The following is a 17,439-nucleotide window of genomic DNA, read 5'->3' as shown; positions in this document are numbered from 1 at the left end:
GAAGACAACCCCTCCTTTTCCCCAGCAAAGCAGATCATTGCCAATCTGGCCTGGGGAAAAATTCCTTTCCAACCCCCCATATGGTGATCAGTTAGACCCTGAGCATTATGAGCAAGAACCAGCCAGCTAAGCACGTGAAAGAGTGGGAACATTCGGTGTCACTTTAGAGCACTGGCTTATCCTGTCCAGTGTCTCATCTTCAGCCATGGCCACCTCTGATGCTTCAGAGGAAGGAGAAAAAACAAAGCAAAACAAAAATACTCCCCATGGACAATACGTGTTTAACTTAATGCTTGGCAACATTCATCAAAATGGATCTGCATCACTCTTTAATCATTTCAGATATAATCTATTTCAGTGCTTCACTCATCATTTGTTTTTCTTTTAAACCATTTGATTGCCAGGCTCTCATTCATTTGCTACGTTACCATTCCTCTCAGGAAAAGGTTGTGTGTAATTTAGCAGAATTTAAACTAATAGGATTCTACAGAAATTACTCTGAAAACCAATAGAGAAACCTGTAGAGAACTAGCATTATCTATAAAAAGTATCTTTTCCCCTATGCGTTGAAAGAGATGTCCCGATTAAACCAACAGAGCAGGGTTTGCCTGAGGCATTCAGCATCACTTGAATAAAGTATGCATCTGCCAGATGTTGCTCAGTGCATTCTGCAGCTGTGACCAAGATAGAGCTGTCCCCGACCCTATTGAAGTCAATGGATTGTGCCACTGACCTCATCCGTATCCACATTTATTTCAGAGTGTTTTTCTTTGGCAGATCACTATCAACAATTCGTCAGTTATTTCCTATCATGATATTCTGGACTTCACTGGAGGATTAGAAGATGATACAATTTTTACTTACCTAAAACCCACTTCATGATTAGCAATTCTGTCCATGAGAACTGAGTAGTTTTTACTCTAAATATTTGTTTGGGATGATCCGTGATGGTCTCGTTGGGAAGATTTTTCACTCCTTCAAACCGATCTGAGGCATTCACTACTAACAGTCCAAGGAAGATTGTAAAAGAAACTGCATGTGCCACAAACTTCATGAAAGGGCTTCGGAGGATCCGTCCCAGCTGAAAAGAAAATGTGTACAAGACAAAAGTTTTATTATTATTTTCCTGGTCTAGTTCCCATGTTTTCTAGTTTTTCTCTCTATAACAGATGAAAGTACTTAGTCTTTGGAAGTTTGCTGAAAACTCCAGAACTGAGCTACTCTTCATGTATTAAAATAATACATAGAATCTATAGAAAGCTTGTTCTTTGCTTCTTCCAGATCATGTGCAGGGCATTATGAATTAGGCTAACTGTTCATCTTACAATGTTACATTTCTCTTTTACTACCCACAGATGTTTGCATGATATCCAAATTGTCCTGTTCACTCTAAGGCAGAAAGGAACAAGGATATATATTTTATATATGTCTGTGTGTATTTTTATATAGATATATAGATATGAAAACACAGTGCATCTTAGACTATTCTGGACCTAATTCTCCTCTCCCTCACCACAGCCTAAACTGGTCCTGTGCTAGTATAATAAATCTCTGTGATAGCTGAGCTGTAGCTCACGAAAGCTTATGCTCAAATAAATTTGTTAGTCTCTAAGGTGCCACAAGTCCTCCTTTTCTTTTTGCAGATACAGACTAACACGGCTGCTACTCTGAAATCTGATTATCTAGTAGATCTCTCATTCGATCTCATTAGATCTCTCATTAACTTGTCTGACACACTATTTTCTATAAAAAGTTCTTTGATAACACTCTTCATATGCATCAGTATGTTAATTGTCTACTGTAATTATTACAGCATTTACTGAGTTTCTCAATATACCACAATGACCTATTTTAGTACAATAAATGCAGAAGTGGTGTAAGCATTAATCTGAACCAAGTTCTTTTCAGAGTAACTAACTTTTCTCTCATCCTTATTGAGAAACACTGTTACCTAGTTGGCTAATTAGATAACCCTTAACTCTTTATGAATTTCTCTTGAATTAAGAATATATTACCCCTGAAAGAATATGTCAGAGCTAGCCGTGTGATTATTTACTCTTGGACCAATGCCTCCTTTGTATTGGAGATGAAGGATTATTTTCACGACCTTGATTTGTATCTAATGTTTTGATCCTTAAACAGAGAAGAGATGTGGGAAGAGTCCAGACACTAAATTCCCCTCTCTTTCTTCCCCCCTTCTAAGCAATCAATTCCTCAAGAAAGAGCTCCCTCTCTAGTCTTTGAAATGGGTTTCAGTGGTTAAATCTCTCTACTGCTTTACTCTAGTTCATTAACTGTTTCTGTAGAGTCTGACTATAGCACAATATGAAACCATAAATATTTTAAAACCCAGTAAATAACTATGCCAAGATTCTTTAGCTTTAACAAAAATTAGCATTGTTCAGTTTCTTATGTCTTTCTAGTGTCTGAATTTCTAAAATTGAAAATATATCTTTTAAAAGATTGCCGAAGCTGGTTAACCTGTTGAAAAATTTAAGTCAGATCAAATTCCTGAAAGAGTTTTCCAAATGTGTGAATAGAAAAATGTGATCCTTATCTCAGCCCTACAGCAGGGGAGCATTTAAGTACCTGCTGATGTCCCACTGAGGTCAATTAGAAATGCTTAAACACTGGCTTAGTGCTTTATTAAATTGAGTTCTGAGTTGCCACAGCAAATGATAGCTTTGTCTAAGCTAAGAGATTTTGCAAAAGTGTCCCACTACTGCTACTGCTGATTCAGTTCCCCATCACCAGGAACAGTGGGTGTGTTAGTATAAGAAAGCATCAGCCGCTGCTATTTTAAAGACTTGTCATGTACACATGCTTTATGAAGGTTTAGTACTGATATGATGCTTATACTACCACTCCCGCTATATTGCTACCACTGAGAAAGCTGAATTGCTGGTAGAAATGGCAGAAGTTTGGCAAAAATATCCTAGAGTAGGTACAGCCTATGGAACCAATTGTGCAAACTCTTACTCATGTGAACCACCCTATTGACCCATTGACTTCAGTGGGCCTCAGTCATGGGAATAAGGGTTTACATTATATGTTGGAGTATGTGTTGGTACCTCCTCTGAGGAAACCCCCATGGTCTCTGATCCATTTATAAATAAATGCAGTATAAATTGTTTAAGTTGGTTTCCATCTGTATTTCAGCATTCATTTCTGTTCAGAGAACTGTCACTGAAACTGATCAGTGTCATAAGACTATCTACTGGTTTGCAACATTTGGGCCTAGAATCTGTAGCTCTCCAGGTCTTGACCTTTCTTGTCTGGGTTCAGATCTGAAGGAAAGCATTCCGTGCTTAAATGTTAAATTTGGTCAAGTTTAAGACAAAGTGAGGAAGAACTCATTCGTACGATGTAGAACCCACAGAAACCTTGCTCCAAACCTCAAAACAAAACCGAAAAGATTTGTTTTGAGGTTTCAAACAAGAGAAGTATTATTGTCCCCCCCTTTCAACTCATTTTTCATCTACCCCTTACTTCACAACAATGGAAGGAACCTGATTCTGTTTGCAATAGATTGGGGGAGGGAAGCATTTATGGAATGCAATTTAGGAGGATTTAATGTTTCATTTTTTGATCTTTCTTGCTGTTCTGCTACTTCTCTTCCATCTGATTTTACAGAGAAAAAATGGTATAGAAAGTAAGATGAATAGAGATGTGAGGCGCTACCCATTGGAGCATAGAAGTGTGGTTCTCTAGAGACTTTGTGGATGCCTCCTTCAGGGCTGACATGCATCACTACCAAGAACTTTTTGGGAAAAATCTCTGAAAAAATAGGAGTCTGGTGAGTGAAAGAATGGTGAATGAATCACCTAACCATGGCCCCAATTCAGGAAAGACCTACGCACATGCTTAAGTGCTCTCTTTCTTTCAAGATAGCCTGTAAACACATACTAAAAGTTAAGCTTGTGCTTAGCTACTGTCCTAAATAGGGATGCTTCCTGGAATCAGGGACTTGTGTGAGCAGATGCATAGACCGTATGCAGGTGAATAAGTGGCTAAAAGTGGGGGTGAACAGTTCAATACGACAAGTTAGGAGCTGGCAGTAATCCTGGAGAGACAGACCCTTCTATACATAGGAAATGTTTCAAAAATTTCCCAGCACTTCTAATATTGGTTCAGTTCCACCAGTCTGAGCCCTCATGTAGACAGTTCACCTGCTGCAAATGCCATTTTAAGCCCAGTCTTGTCAGATAGTTGCACACAAAGACTGGCAGATGTTTACACTAGTACTTCCAAAGTTTTTAACACCATTGCTGGTGTTAGTAGCAGTGGGAATTTTTTGAAAATTTCTGTTAGTGTAGAGGGGGCCATAGGATAAGACTCTGGAACTATACCTCACATAGAATATAATTTTCCATATAAACACCAGTCAGGCCAAGACAATCACAAATAAGAAAGGCCTTAAGGCGACTATGGGCATATTGATCATTGCCTGGAACTTCTTAAGAAAACTCATTTTTAATTTATATGTTCCCAGTTCTATTCTGAATTAAAAAGGGGAGGAGAGATCTCCAGTGGACTATAAATTGCCTATGAATTATTAGGTGCTCCCTTCTGCCAATGGACCCTTAAAACAGTTATCCATTGCATTACTGAAGGAAGCTTAGTGGAGTTTTTTCTTGAAGTGCAGTTTTTCATATCTTCAAAGAAATCTCATTTTTATCTGAATGTTGTAGGAGCTGGAAGTGTTGAGTGGAATCTTTTGTAGAAAACTGATGAAACATTAATTCTTTCAAATAACTCAGTGCCTTATGACAATTATATATAAGGCACAATCTAGTTAAATTCTGGGTGCATGACCTACTTGTTTGTACTATTGTCCCCATTACCTTATTGATTCAAAACATTGCTTTTCATCAAACAGAACTGCTTCTTGGAATCTGGCTTGTGGTTGATTGTCACTGGCAAAGTGGACAGCAACAATCACAGAATACAAATTGCAAAGAGTCATTTCAAAAGAACAGCTTGTTTCAGGACTGAACATCCGTTATATATATTTTGAAAAGAAATAAAGCTAGGAGACCTATCAAAGAGAGAAAACAAATACAAACAAGACAATATCAAATACATAGAAGGGAAATGAAAGGTTCTAAAATAGGAAATAATTGAGTCACAGAGGTGGGGAACAATGTAAAGAAATGCACGGCTGAAGGAAAAGCATAGACATTTTTAAATATTAAGAATGCTTTTTAAAGGGGTAGGTGTGAAAAAAGTTAACTGGAAGAAAAAGTTGGGGCTAGATACTCAGCTGGTATAAATTAAAATAGTTCCATTGCTAGACCAGCTGAGGGTCTGGCCCTTCATTTGCAGTGCACCAATGTGTGAAAGCCACATGACAATTTGTACACTGAGAGAGAACATTGTAAATTAGTGAATGTAGCACTCAAAAGTGTTTGAATGATATACCAGCTTTGGTCAGCCTGGAAAATGTAGCTGTGGTAGTCCTTTAAGATCCATACACAACCCAAGGTCTACCTGCTCAGGGCACCAAAATTAGGTACCACTACCAGTGGATTGGGCAGAGCTTCAGAATTCCATCCTCCCTCTTCTCTTTTGCTTCCTTTGATTAGCAGTGAAATAGTTAATAATGTTGCCATAGGAATTATCATTAGGTTTAAGAATCAACAAGCCATCTAGAGGCACCTCTCAGAGAAGATATTCCAGCATTGGTTTATACTCCTTCCTAACCATCAGGGCTAGAGACTTAAACTGTTCTGTAAAGCTTAGATTTCACACAGCACACAATGGCAGCCTCCAAACCATTAGCAGTTCACAAACTAATGTCAAGGCGGGCTAGTCTGACTCCTGTTAATGTATCATACTGGAATGGGATATTGTCTGTAAAGTTTGGGATAAAATCAATAATCTGCTCCCCTTTCAGAGATAAATGAATAAAAGAGCCAGGGGCCATATTGCTTCTAGTGCCAACTGGTCTGTATAGCTGAGTGCAGAGAAGTTTTCATTTAGAGGCAAGTTCTGTTCTTCGATACACTAGCAGCAGAGTTGCTCTGATTACTCTGGAGCATGAAATTTGGCTCCAACCAAAGACTGCAAGATTTGGCAGATACATTTTAAGAACTGGTGTATTAGAAGCTACCCTCAGTGTTGGACAGGACTAACTCTTGTAGTCAGCATTCCAAGTTGTTTAATAATGGAACTTATTATTTGGGTCATATTAACAGCCAGCATTGATAAAAATGTGGTTTTGATTAAATGTGATGAAATTTGATGACAAAGTGTTCACATTCTCAATTAGCTTGAGAAATAGAAACTAGTCAGTCGTTATTTTGAAGGATGTTGAGTATTAAACATCACTTATAGTCTCATCTGTTCTAGAAGCCCTACATTTTTTAGAAGATTGGTCTTTTGAAAATTATAGTCCTTTCTTAATACCCACCAGTGGAACTGTAATCTTTTGGACTTGGCAAACATAGAAAGAATTCCTTACAGGCATTTAAAGGAAATGGGACCAAACGTTGTGAGGACTGAATCAGCTAGCCATTACTTCTATTACTTTTAAATAGGTTTGACAAGCCCTGTCCTGGAGATACAGTGGATGATGTAGCCAACTGTTGTTCAGTAAAAAATGTTCTTCTTCCCCCACCCAAAGTAGTGAAAAAGCTATTTATTGCTCAACCATAAGCACATTTATTTCCCCTTGTCTGAGCACTTTCTCTCAGGATAGAAGTTCCATCACAGAACCCTATTGCAGGCAATTGTTCAAACTTAATGACCAACTGATGGCTGACTCAGGTACCCTTCCCCTCTAGCTCTTCTTAATAGAACTTTCAGCAGAATTTAATACTGTCAATCCCTGGATGTCTAACACAGATACAGAACAACTTTTAATGTTTCCACATCTTCGCCCTCCCAAGTTTTGGAAACTGGGCCATATTATGCTATTAGGTACAGTGACTTAATCTACTCTTCTACTTGACATTCAACAATCTGATTGTCATGGACTGCTAATTCATTTTTATGGTGTCCCATGATACCACTAACTAAAAAGAAAAACAGGAGAAAGAAATAGTAAAACACACACACACACACACACACACACACAAGTAAGTACCCTGGCAGAGAGGAGGAAGGACAGAAAAACAGGTTAAAAATGGAAACAGATAGGAACAAATGTTAGTATGGGCAAAGAGACAAGAAATGTTTTCCCCAAGTTATCCACCCTTTCTGCTCTTTTTTCTTCTCCTTCTGTATCCCATTCAAATTCTTTCACCCGTTCCCATTTTTTTCCTATTTCCATTCTTTCCTTCCCGCTTGTTTGCTCAGATTTTCCATTTCCTCCACCCCCATCTTTATTACTTTTGAAGATTAATTTCAAAACATGCTCATAAATGATCTGGAGGATGGTGTGGATTGCACTCTCAGCAAATTTGCGGATGATACTAAACTGGGAGGAGTGGTAGATACGCTGGAGGGGAGGGATAGGATACAGAAGGACCTAGACAAACTGGAGGATTGGGCCAAAAGAAATCTAATGAGGTTCAATAAGGATAAATGCAGGGTCCTGCACTTAGGATGGAAGAATCCAATGCACCGCTACAGACTAGGGACCGAATGGCTCGGCAGCAGTTCTGCGGAAAAGGACCTAGGGGTGACAGTGGACGAGAAGCTGGATATGAGTCAGCAGTGTGCCCTTGTTGCCAAGAAGGCCAATGGCATTTTGGGTTGTATAAGTAGGGGCATAGCGAGCAGATCGAGGGACGTGATCGTTCCCCTCTATTCGACACTGGTGAGGCCTCATCTGGAGTACTGTGTCCAGTTTTGGGCCCCACACTACAGGAAGGATGTGGATAAATTGGAAAGAGTACAACGAAGGGCAACGAAAATGATTAGGGGTCTAGAGCACATGACTTATGAGGAGAGGCTGAGGGAGCTGGGATTGTTTAGTCTGGAGAAGAGAAGAATGAGGGGGGATTTGATAGCTGCTTTCAACTACCTGAAAGGGGGTTTCAAAGAGGATGGCTCTAGACTGTTCTCAATGGTAGCAGATGACAGAACGAGGAGTAATGGTCTCAAGTTGCAATGGGGGAGGTTTAGATTGGATATTAGGAAAAACTTTTTCACTAAGAGGGTGGTGAAACACTGGAATGCGTTACCTAGGGAGGTGGTAGAATCTCCTTCCTTAGAGGTTTTTAAGGTCAGGCTTGACAAAGCCCTAGCTGGGATGATTTAACTGGGACTTGGTCCTGCTTTGAGCAGGGGGTTGGACTAGATGACCTTCTGGGGTCCCTTCCAACCCTGATATTCTATGATTCTATGATTCTATGATTCACTTGCTGCATTTGCAATGAGCTTGTTCTCACCCATGGCAAATCTCAGAGGACAACATTGTTTGTGATGTTAGTTTAGAAAGACTTTTGACGTCATTCCAAGCGCTGAATATAATAACCATAAACAACATGCACCTTAACCAGTCTGTACCTTGCTGCAGGGAGCGATCCAGTATGCTATGGCAAGGAAAGGAAGGCCTACCGAGACTCCAAAGACAGCCAAGAATTTCACAGCTATAGACTGCTGACGTAAGTCGGAGAGATTTTCATACCACATGGTGAGCAGTTGCTGCTGACAGTTGGGGTGAGCAACAAACTGTAAAAAAAAATAATAATTAAAAAATAAAGGTATTTATAGAATTTCCGAAGAGCATGAGATTTCAGAAAGCTAACTGCTGTGCCTCAAACACAGACTGCGGCATGGAGATAGACAGCTGGTTGTAGTACGTTCTGCAGCCCACCAGAGCCAAGCATGGTTCATTTTTTTGTAATCAGCCAGAGCTCATAGTATAATTGTTCAGAAAATTGCAAATCAGTCTCTCTAAATATGTGCTCACTGGCAACATTTGTTCAGCCCCTATCTTCTGTTTCTCTTGAAGGGACAGACATTGCTATCCAATCAGACCAATGACCCATTAATCTAGTATCCTGTCTCTGACAGTGGTCCATGCCAAAAGAGAGCTAATGTCAGGGGTGGGATTTGAACCTGAGCTCCTGGGAGGACTGCAACTTTAGCACAGCTCTATGGACTATGCATCCCTTCCTCTTTATAATCATTACCACCATCACCATTAATAATAATAAGAAGAAAAAGGGACAAATTCTGAGGACTTCACTCATTTTTATGCTGATTCTACGTTAAAGCCACTAGGATATAAAGATACATAACCACTCTAGAATTAGGGCATACAAGCCTCAAATCAACAATCACTTAACTCCATTCACAGGCTTAAGTCCATCTCTATTCAGCAAACATCTTAAGCACATGCTTAAATGCTTTGATGAATAGGGATGGACTTTTGCATGTGCTTAAGTGTTCTGCTAAACTGGGGCCATAATGAATATATCAGTTCTGGTAACCATGGTGCTACCAAGTAAACCAGGTTTTAGTAAAGAAAAAGGGCCATTAACAGTTTCAAAGCCATTGTTCAGATTTCATTTTCCATGTAACAAACAAAGAGGTGAAGTAAAACTTCTGTTTAATCAAACCTTTGTCAAAGGCTATAGGGTGTATAGGGTAATTTTTTTTGTACAAAACAAAATTAACTACATATTAGTTTAAATGTTAAACTAGCATTAACATCTCCTTGCAAGAGGAGGCGGGGGGAGAAATTATACATTTGGGAATATCAATTTGATATTCAATTTGAGCTTCAAAAGTGAACTGAGATGGGATCAATGCTTGAGTAAAGAGGAGCTATGAAACGTTGCTATGGACTGTGACCATAGATGATAAAGATTTTGTAGCTAAGTAGAATTTGTTATTCAGCACTAGTGTTAACTTGCTTCATTTACATTGACTGCCCACAGACCCAACAAGAAGGCCCCGCCCCACATTTGCATGATTCTATTGTTTCAATATAATACTAAATGTTAGGCTGGTCCTTGTAATTAGCAAGTGTAAACTCTTTAAAATAAACGGAAGCACATTACTCACAGATCTGCAAAACAGCAAATGAGATACAAAATACAAAAGACTGCTCATGTACACACAATAAATATTTCTTATCCCAAAATTGAGATGATTCTTCATTCTTTCTGCACCATAGAAAAGAACATGCTAGTAGCTTACAATCCAGAGACCAGTTTCCTAATGGAAGAATTACAGCATCATTGGGTCTCATGGAATCATTTTATTATAGAAGATTAAGCATCTTTAGTTCCCATTTTTCCACAGAGTGATTCAATTTACAAAATGTATACTGTGACTACTTTTTAATTATGTTTTATTATGATTAAAGATAAGGATAATTAAAAGAAAAGATAAAGGAAATATGTTACTATTGTAGTTAATTGTGTTAGTGAGGAAAGAGTCATCTATTTATGGGTTTCAAATGGAATTCAATAAGAGAAGATTAAAAATATAGAATATTTCTCCAGTCTTTCCAAAATTGGGAATAAAGAAAAATGTCTGGATTTGAATGGATTCATAGTAAAATGACACTAAAAACTGAAAAGGACAGAAAGTCTAACCAGTGCTTTCATATGAACTATCTTTGTGATAACTAGCACATGGGTAAAAAAAATCACACTTATATCTGTTTATAATGGATAGTTACAACTGGTTAAAATGTGTTTTTAATTGTTTCTTTATTGCTAGTGCAGACTGAAATACAATAACATACTAATTAGGATTACTGTGAAACGGTGATTTCTGTTCTGCAAATAACAGCACTTTGATATATGTTTTTCAATTAAAAGACAAGCTTTCAGGCCTGTCTTTGTGAAAAACTGGATTTACGAATACTGCTCAGTTGAGCTGAGCAAACAGTTCATAGCGAATAATTTATTTGACAAAACAAATTTTGCCTCTTTCTGTACACAAATTTTCCCTGGGGGAGTTCAGAATTTTCTTGAATATATGGATTAATCTAAATTTGCAAAAGTAACTAAAACAAAAAATTCTTGGTCTATAAATAATTGGTCAGTTGTTCACTGTGAGCATTTCAAATCTGAGCTTAATTGGTGACCATGTCCATCTGACTATGAATTACAGGGGGTCCCCAGTATACATCTCCCCCTTATCCGTTGATGCTCATCAATAGGGGAACATGTTCCGATTTACGTTGGCAATCCGCATATCCGTCGTTTGCATGGATTGGGACCAACTTCAATTGGAACATGTTCCCCTGTTGTACAGTACAATACTGTATTTGAGTCTGCTGGCCACATTCAAGGCTTATTACCTATGGAGGATGTTCTCCATGCTGATTTAGAAGATGGCAGGTGAAGGAAAGCCCAGTGTAAAGGAGTTTTGGAAGTCCTACAACACTTTGAATGGCGTGGAAAACATTGATGCATCATGGGAAGAGGTCACTTTGCAATGTATGAATGGTATTTAGTGCTGTGCCTGGCCAGGTGCTGTCCACAGCTTCATGGGATTTGATGCCATTCCTGCTTTCAAGCAAGAAATTGTCAAGTGGGTGAAGAATGTTGGCTTCGAGGAAGTGGAGGTGGAGGAGGAGGATGTACAGGAGTTGTTGGAGTCTGACACTGAGCAACTGACAAATGTGGAACTGATTGAGCTGGACCAACGACGGATATCCAAAGAAAGCAAGGACGATCATGACGATGACGTAGGGCAAGAATTCTGCCAGGAGTCTGACGACAAAGAATCTCTCCCATTTCTTTTGTTTGCTGGATGAGATGACGGAAATCATACAGAGCAGTGATCCTTTTTGTGAATGGTCTGCCAAAGTCTCCAGGGCTCTCAGTGATGCCGTGGCTTGCTACAGGAAGATCTATGATCATTCAGAAATTCATGCAGGAGAGCAGACGTTGATAAAAGCCTTTTTTAAGACTTCTGCAACCAAAAAGCCAGCCACGGAAAAGCTAGCCACGGAAAAGCCAGCTGCCACCCCTACCTAAGTTTAGCATAATTGATGCTGTTTTATACTGTATTACTGTCCTGTATTTACTGTATTAAAATGTCTTATGTGTTTGAATTGTGTAAGTAGGGTTCTACATTATTTTATTCAATGTTTTATGTGTAAAATGTGTACTGTATAACCTGTCATTGTAAAAAGGTACACTGTTTAGGAGAACAGAGCATTGTCATAGGTGAGTGTGGTGAAGTTGTGAAGGCATACCTCCCTTATTCCATTATTTCTTATGGGGAAAAATTCCCCTGTATATGTCATTTCAGAATCCATTGCCCTTTTCAAGAACGCAACCCCAATGTACACAGGGGACCCCCTTAGCATGCATGCAGTGTTTGCAGTCCAGTCAATGCTATTTGGAGTATTGCCTTCTTATGGCAAATAAATGAAAGTTATATCTGAAAGAAAAGTGGAAAGACAATCAATTAGGCTGCAAGCTTTGCATTTAAAGTCAAAAGAAAAGGAGTACTTGTGGCACCTTAGAGACTAATGGGCTGTAGGCCCTGTGCAACAGCAAAACTTTTTTCTGAATAAGTGAAAAGAATCTGTTAATTGTGTTATAAGAAATGACAGAAAAGAAGAAACTTTGTTGTCCTTGGCAGAAAGACAGTCAAAGACTCATGCTAGCAGGCCCACTGATAGGAGTGGTGGTGGGGGGAGCACAAAGGGGGCAATTGCCCAAGGGCCAAGGCAATTTAAAAGGACCCAGGGGCCCCCAGCCACTGCCCCCCACAGCGCAGCGGAGCTAAGGCAGGCTTCCTGCCTACTCTCACTCTGTGCTGCTTCCAGAAACAGCTGGAATGGCCCTACAGCCCCTGGCAGGGCAGTGGGCCTCCGCCCACTGCCCCACCCCAAGCGCCAACTCCACAGCTCCCATTGGCTGGGAACTGTGGCCGATGGGAGATGTGGGGGCAGTGTCTGCAGGCAGCAGTGTGCAGAGATCCCCTGGGCCCCACACCTAGAAGCTGCAGCCAGAGGAGTGTGCTGGTTGCTTTCAGGAGCCGCCCGAGGTAAGCACCGACCCCCTGACCCTCTCCGATACTCAAACACCCTCCCAGAGCCTGCACTCCCTCTTGCACCCAAACTCCCCCCCCAAAGCCCGCACCCCTCGCCCCCTCCTACACCCAAACTACCTCCCAGAGCCTGCCCCCTGCACTGCCTTCTGCACCCAAACTCCCTGTCAGAGCCAGAGCCCTCACTCCTCGTACCCAAACTCCCTCCCAGATCCTGCACCCCGCACCCCCTCCTGCATCCCAACCCTCTGCCACAGCCTAGTGAAAGTGAGTGAGGGCGGGGGTGGAGGGAGCAGGGGGTGGGGCCTCAGAAAAGGGGCAGGACAGGGGCGTGGCTTCAGAAAAGGGGCAGGGCAGGGCAAGGGTCTTTGGGTTTGCCAATTAGACAGTTGGCAACCCTACCAGGCAGGCATGTGGAAGCCCTGGCTGTGCCAGAAGAGTGCCCACAGCAAGACAGCCGGCAGCTTGCTGAGCACCAGCCAGCACAGGCGCATCACCGCCCAAATGTCAGGCGGATGCGTCCCAGTGGGCATGGCTTGTGCATGCTTGGGGGCCCATTGACTGTTCTGCCCTGGCGCCCGGAATGGCTGTCGGCAGGTTTGCATGTTCGTTACCATCCCAAAGAAATGATCAGACATTTTAATCTATTTACTGCTTCATTGTTTCTGGAAACAGCGACAATGAAAAATGAAAAAAAATGTGGAAAATGAGAAGAAATTGCCATAAAAACTGAATTTATTGGAACGATTTATTTTCTCCTACACAATTTAGATTGGCAATGTGTCATAAAGCCCTCACGACATTAATCTTTTTCTGACTAATATTAAAAGGAGGGAAGAATGAAATCAGAGAGGGAAGATAGCAGATTAGAATTAATTCAAGCGCTCATTTTCTGATAGAACACTGCAATTTTTCTTCATGTTTGCTCCATCAGATATTAATGACATTCTCAGTGACCCTATGCTAATGCTAACTTTCCCTCTATGTTGATCAAAATGTCATAAATTGATCTTAGATTCTCATCAAAGGCTTACATTACAGATGTATTTAACTTTCCTTTCTGGGGCTCAACACTGACATTAAATTAAAAGACGAAACTAAAAGCTTATTTTCTGAGCCCTGGATACCAGATAACAGAGTTGAAAACAGACCAAAGGAAGTGTGGTTTTATGGTGCCGAAGTTGTAGCAAATGAGGAATTTTGATGTATTACATTTAATTCTAGAGGGCCAAGTTCTGCAGAGCTCTATCAAGCAGAACTCCCATCAACTCCTATTTGCCCAATTAAGCACCATAGACTGTTAGGAACAAGTTATGGCTGCTGCTGTGCTTGTGTACTCAACTGAAGAAGGGGTATTAAAAAAGCCTACCTTCCCATAATGCAAATGTGCAAAGCGAAACAAGTTGGCTACAAGGACTGGAGTTGTGCAGGGGAGTGAGATGTCATTAACATTGTCAGGAGCACTAAGTGGGGGAGATGGGGCTGTGTGGGTCGGGAAAGATAGGACTATGGACTCAAGCTCCTGGCTCACATGCAGAGCTGGATTGGGTGTAAAGAGTAACTAGACCCATTTAATGGCACCAGCCAGCATGGTTCTCCTCAGAGTTGCGTAAATCAGCTTTTCTTCCCTGAAGCCAATGGAGCGACACTTATTTGTGCTAACTGGCCCTACGCCTTTGAACAGCTATATAGTTTAGAAACTGCTTCAGCAATCCTCTTCCTGCTCCCCATCACACCAGCGCCTGTTAGGAGGCATCCTTTGGTCCTTATTCCACATCCGTCACTGCCATAGCTCAAGATGGTTACATGGTTTAAAATAAATCATGTCTATCCAGTGGGAACCACCTGATAATTACATATATGGTACATATATACATACATATATTCCCAGACACCAGCCTACAGTGAGAACATAAGACCAAACACGGGCATCAAGGCCCCCAAAGCCACAGTCTTGGGTTCCACAAAATGAAGTGGATTGCAGAGCTGAGGGCCCCCTAGCTCTCATGCTATTGTTACCTGTTAGGGGAACTCTTATCCAATTCCTATTGAAATAAATAGACTCCCATGGACTTTACTGGGAATTGAATTGGGCCAAAGGGATCATTTTCCTCACAGAATTAGTCAGGATTGTCAGAAGCTGTTATGATGATATACCATCCTGGATATATCCTCACTTTCCCAAATTGCTATATAATTTGATGCACCACAGCCATTTACCCTTGCTTATCATGCATGTATTGTAGGTGGATAAGTATTCCACAGTTCTTACAGTAAGAGACAACGGTTTTCCCAATAGACTAGTTAAAAATTCTCATGGATTTCTCATGAAAATATCCATGTATTTTCATGGATAGTATATAATAAAGTCATGTGTCTGTAACTGCATAATAAGCTGCATTGTTCTTGTAGTTTGAGGAGATTTTAAATATATTGACACCTTCATTTTTATTTAGTACCAATTATCTGGGACAAAGGGGATATCTGGACTCAGAGTTCCAGTTGTTACTGATGCATTATTATTTATTAGTTGAATTGTGGTAGTGCCTAGGCTACAGTGAGGGACTAGGGCCCTATTGTGCTAGGCTCTGTACAAACACAGAACAAAAAGATGGTCTTTGCCAAAGGAATATCGTCATTACCCTGGCACACATTATATGTAATAAATGAGAAGTGTCAAGATAAGAGCATTCAGCGTGTCTAACTTCATAAGCGTGTAAACCTATATTCATATAGTACATATATAAGTAAAAAAGCCTTTTGTTTTATATGATAAGCATAAAAGCCATGAATATGTCAATGGGAACTGAGTAATTTTATGATGATTCAGGTAAAAACAGAAATCAACTACAGACTAATGGAATCTCTCATACAGAAAAACAGAACCTCAAAGAAATGCTGCTTCCCTTCTGACATATCTACTACTACGTGCAAAGGGCTTATCCACTCAGACTGGATTGTTTTGCTTTGCTAATGGCACCTTTGCTCTAAATTGTCAACAACTGAAGCCAAAAAGAATTCAAACACTCATCAATGAAATGTTAAATCTCTTTGAAAAAATTACGCCAAAAGTAAAATCCTAAACTCGTGACTTTAGTAGTACTTTGATGCAAATGTTCCTGTCACTTCTCCTCAAATCCCCCTTAGCTATAAATCTTCTGACAAATGTTGACAGAATTCAATATATACAATATGTTATTCAGATTTAAAATGGGATGTTTAATCAGCAAATTAGAATTAGAAAGGAAGCTGCCTAGAGAGATTTTCAAGTTTTTTTTTAGGACAAAATGTGTAATGTCCAAAGATATGACTTGCACCTGAGCCGTGTAGTATTTCTCTAGACCAATCCTTATGTTTTCACTATGAAGCATGTATGTGTTCAGTTAACTTATTGCTTCTCTAAACCTACCATTAATTTTGACTAACTCATTTTAAACAGCTAGCACTAACTCCTGAAACCCTCACCCAGAGGAATAGTGCCTAGAATGCCGAAGACGCCACTGAAGATGATGGGACTCCTCTGACGAGCACCCCCATGAGTGACTGCAAGATTGTGCCTTTAAACAATAAAGGAAAATATGTAAGTGCCAAGTGGTTTTCATCTCTGTATTTATCCACTTTGAACTGGTGCACTGCCCAGGATTAGGGCAGAAACGCCCTGAACCCATGGGAGGGATTCTCCCTCCTACCATGTCCTACCTGGACAGTGCTGCTGCAGCAGCAGAGAGAGCACAGAAAAGCACATGAGGAGCATGTAACCTGCTTTCCCCAGCTCACCGTCCTGCCCTGTGCAGATAAGTACAGCCATGGCCGCACTTCTTCTCACCTCCTATGGAGTCACATGAGTCCTCGGGTTTATGCGGAGATGTCAATGTTTGTATTTCCCCAGGAGCTGAGACTGCAATTGTGCCTGGCCCTTGGTTGGGGCTTGCAAAGGAGGGAAGACTCCTTGTGCCCTCTCCTAGTACATTTATGAACACAAAGGCCAGTTACTCTCTGGCCTCTATCTCTAAAGTGTCTTGAAAATATGAATGCTACGTAAATGTTAAGTCCAAAACGTAGATAGAAAAGTTTCCTGGCAATTTTGTATGACTTACAAAGCTATTCAGATAACTGCATAGTTCTTTCTCAAGAAATTCTATTGCAGATACTTAGTAATTCTAAACTAACAACGATAAGTTTATGAACAGGCCATAGTTAGCCCTGGTGTATGGTGGTGCAACTGATCCATCATGTATCCCTCACTCTGGTTTCAAACATTTGATGTCCTCCCCTTAAAATTGAATTGGATTAAAATTGAGCCTTTCCCAGTAATTTAGGAGCTGGATATGCATTTGATGAATATCCCCCCTTTCATTAGGCAAATGAGCATAATGATTAAGACTGGCATTTAGGATCACATTTAGGATTTGAGCACTTAACTCCCTTAGGCTCCTTAGAAAACCCAACCTAGAGCAAACTATTTTCCACTATGTAGTTCTGCCAAATACTCATTAGTCAAGATTTCTGCAATAAAATCCTGGC

The 17,439-nt window shown here is 40.4% G+C and overlaps 1 protein-coding gene across 2 annotated transcripts in view; it reads right to left on the bottom strand.

Moving 5' to 3' along the window:
* TRPC7 (transient receptor potential cation channel subfamily C member 7) overlaps nt 1-17,439 on the bottom strand; it is a 158,205-nt gene that overhangs the window by 38,236 nt on the left and 102,530 nt on the right. For both annotated transcript variants that reach the window (XM_043490932.1, XM_043490933.1), the window contains 2 exons: nt 8,455-8,619; nt 865-1,081 (listed from right to left, as the gene is read on the bottom strand). In XM_043490932.1, coding sequence (XP_043346867.1) covers nt 865-1,081; nt 8,455-8,619 — 382 coding nt within the window. The remainder of the gene's footprint in view (nt 1-864; nt 1,082-8,454; nt 8,620-17,439) is intronic.

This window comes from Dermochelys coriacea, chromosome 8 (assembly GCF_009764565.3).
Source record: "Dermochelys coriacea isolate rDerCor1 chromosome 8, rDerCor1.pri.v4, whole genome shotgun sequence".
Taxonomy (NCBI): domain Eukaryota; kingdom Metazoa; phylum Chordata; order Testudines; family Dermochelyidae; genus Dermochelys; species Dermochelys coriacea.
The sequence above is the reverse complement of the archived record's forward strand: the minus strand, read 5'-3'. Positions and strand labels throughout refer to the sequence as shown.